The sequence below is a fragment of the Palaemon carinicauda genome, chromosome 28 (genome assembly GCF_036898095.1).
Source record: "Palaemon carinicauda isolate YSFRI2023 chromosome 28, ASM3689809v2, whole genome shotgun sequence".
Lineage (NCBI taxonomy): Eukaryota > Metazoa > Arthropoda > Malacostraca > Decapoda > Palaemonidae > Palaemon > Palaemon carinicauda.
The window spans coordinates 28,245,968-28,248,912 of NC_090752.1; the positions used below are offsets into that span (position 1 = coordinate 28,245,968).

At 37.8% G+C, this 2,945-nt stretch overlaps 2 protein-coding genes across 2 annotated transcripts; both read left to right on the forward strand.

Annotated features, from left to right (window-relative positions):
* The first annotated feature begins 1,987 nt into the window (after positions 1–1,987).
* Positions 1,988–2,338, forward strand: LOC137621745 (protein FAM200C-like). Its single transcript, XM_068352254.1, has one exon. The coding sequence runs from the start codon at positions 1,988–1,990 to the stop codon at positions 2,336–2,338; it is 351 nt and encodes a 116-aa protein (XP_068208355.1).
* A 16-nt stretch (positions 2,339–2,354) lies between these two features.
* LOC137621746 (protein FAM200C-like) lies at positions 2,355–2,933 on the forward strand. Its single transcript, XM_068352255.1, has one exon. The coding sequence runs from the start codon at positions 2,355–2,357 to the stop codon at positions 2,931–2,933; it is 579 nt and encodes a 192-aa protein (XP_068208356.1).
* Positions 2,934–2,945: the final 12 nt, after the last annotated feature.

The following is a 2,945-nucleotide window of genomic DNA, read 5'->3' on the forward strand; positions in this document are numbered from 1 at the left end:
TCCAAATATTTCTCTTACTATAATTGTCTAAGTTAGTGCTGTAAACAATTTTCTTATGTTTTCTATGGTTTCATATACGTTTTCTTGATGTCTCGTACGGTTCGTGTTCGCGTTGTTCCGGACTCTGAAACATGCTGTATGTGCACTGTGCTGTGTGTAGTTGAGTCAATGTGAACAGTGTGAATTGAGTCTGCATTTTGTTTGTGTTCGAGTTGTTGATAGTATTGAGGTGAATTACTGGTGAGCGTGTCATTTTTTATTTGTGAAATGTTTTTTAGTGTTGTATAACTCTAATATTGTCAAGAATAGATGTATAATTGATAAAAGATATATAATTTTGAAGGTACTGTTATGTGCATGAGGAGGAATATAGTGGACTTAGGGATAGCTCGACCAGGGTGAGGGGTCGGGGATGAGTTGGTCAAAAAATGGTCTGACTTTGTGGAGGATTAATTTTTGTTTTATTTTTTGTTTATTTTCTTTTGCCAAATCCAGAGAGAGAGAGAGAGAGAGAGAGAGAGAGAGAGAGAGAGAGAGAGAGAGAGAGATTGTGTTAGCGAGCAAAAGTAGTTAGTGTATCGATCGTTTGTGGTGAGAAAGACTGTTGGTATAAATGAGATTGTTTGTTTATGTTGTTAGTTAGGTTACGACAGTGGTGAATGTCTTGGGAGAATGCTTTTTTTGATTTGACTGCAGCTTAAGGCAGTTGCGTGTGTGAATGCTGGATTATATTTATGTTTTTCTTACCAGAGTTGAAAGTGATTATTGGTTTTCTAAGTAAGTACAGTTTTGTTTATATTTGCTTGCCGTGATTGTGAATGATAGGAACAGTTTATTATTTATCTTTGATTATAGTGCGATAGTTTAGTTAGCTAGGTGTGTTCGTAAGTGTTTTTCTTTTTTTATTTTGGCAGGCCGTGATTCCTCCTTTGGGGAGAAATCTATGTGAATTTGATTGTTGACGACCTGGCTTGTTTAAGGAATTTGATACGACTGCTCAGATTTGGAATGAATTATTGATGACCTGGATTGTTTAAGGACCCGTTTGGATTGTTCTGTGGATCTTAATGAAATAGATGCTGTAATGATCCCGCTCGGTTGAAGGAATTGGTTTGGCGTATTGATGATGATGATGGTGGTGATGATGATGATTAGTGCAATTGTGTATTAATATTTAAGTGTTCCAGTTCCTGCAGATTTGTGAGATTGGGCTATTAAAGACTGTTGGCCCTTATGTAGACGAAAGTGTCCACTCACAATCATATATGATAATTACGTTTAGATTGTGGTTGAAGTGAAATTTTAGTTTTAAGTTTTGTGTTTTCCAATTACAGTAGGTTAAGATTCTAGTACTAAGTTGTGATTATTTTTTGGTTATGGTATATGATTGGTGATTTTTTAGTGATTGTTTTAATATTAAGAAATATAGTTTTAAGGTTATGTTTGGTTTATTTTGTCCTTTTGTCTAAGAGTCTGGTTTTGGATAACGTCAGGGGAAAGTTTGTTTTGTGGAGACAATTCTCAGTAAGTAAGATTCAAGGGTGTGGGGGTTGTTGTTGCAACATCCCGCCACAACTTGGTCAAAAACTGATATGTGTTGGTCAAAGCATGGCTTGAGTTGGTCAAAATATGGCTTGAACTGGTAAAAAGAATTCTTTTGGTAAATAAATGACCTGGATTGGTCAAACAATGGCCTGAATTGATCAAAACAATCCCTTGAGTTGGTAAAAAAAAAAAAAAAAAAAAAAAAAAAAAAGTCCTGAGAAGGTCAAACTGTCCCGAGTTGGTAAAAAATGGTCTCAGTTGGTAAAAAAAAAATGGCCTTACCCTCCCACAATAACATACACCTCGAGCCATCCCTGGGTGAACTGTGTATTGTGTTGGTGGTGATATGTTATTTTATATCGATTGTAAAATGTTGTAACGGTTATAACATCCAGGTCTGCATCTTTCCAGGTAGTATCGGTGTCATCATGATCTAGTAACTATGTCTAAGAAACGCAAGTGGAACGACGACTATATTCGTTATGGTTTTACCTGTATGACTGAGGCAGATGGAACTCAACGACCACAGTACATCCTCTGCAGCACAGTCATTGCAAATGCAAATCTCAAACCATCAAGCCTCAAGGAACACTTCAATGATCGGCATGGAGGCACAGATGCTGGACATGACTTGAACAGCTTGAAGATCAAGCGGGAACGATTTGATCGTAGTGGTACCCTGTCAAAGCTAGGTTTTGCGCCAGTTGAGAAACCTTTGTTGCAAGCATCTTATGAAGTTGCCCTTTTGTGTGCAAAGAAGAAAAACTCACACTATCGCAGAGGAGGTTGTTAAACCTTGTGCATTAGAAATGGCAAAAATAGTGTTAGGGATAGAATCTGAAAAGAAGCTTAAACAGATACCTCTGTCAAATGACATTATTCATTCAAGGATTCATGATATGAGTCCAGATGTCTTGCAGCAGGTGATAACAGACCTGAAAGCTAGTCCTGTCAGAGTGAGTATTCAGCTGGACGAGTCAACTGACGTTAGTTTTTGCAGCCAGTTGATGGCATTTGTTCGGTATGTGAAGGAGAAAAAAGTGATGAAAGAATTCTTATTTTGTAAACCTCTGAAAACTACTGCAAAAGCAACTGATGTGTTCAGTCTTGTGAAAGCGTTCTTCTTGGAACATGAAATGACTCTCAACATGTGTGGTTCAATTTGCACTGATGGGGCCCCTGTCATGCTTGGAAATAAATCAGGCTTTGCTACCCTAGTGAAAAAAGAGGTTCCCCATGTAACTGTCACTCACTGTGTGTTGCATCGTCATGCACTTGCTACAAAGACGCTACCAGAAAAATTGAAGACTTTTTTCAGTTGTTGTGCGTGCTGTAAATTTCATCAGAGGACGGGCAGTGAATCACCGTCTTTTTGCATCTTTTTGTGAAGAAATTGGAGC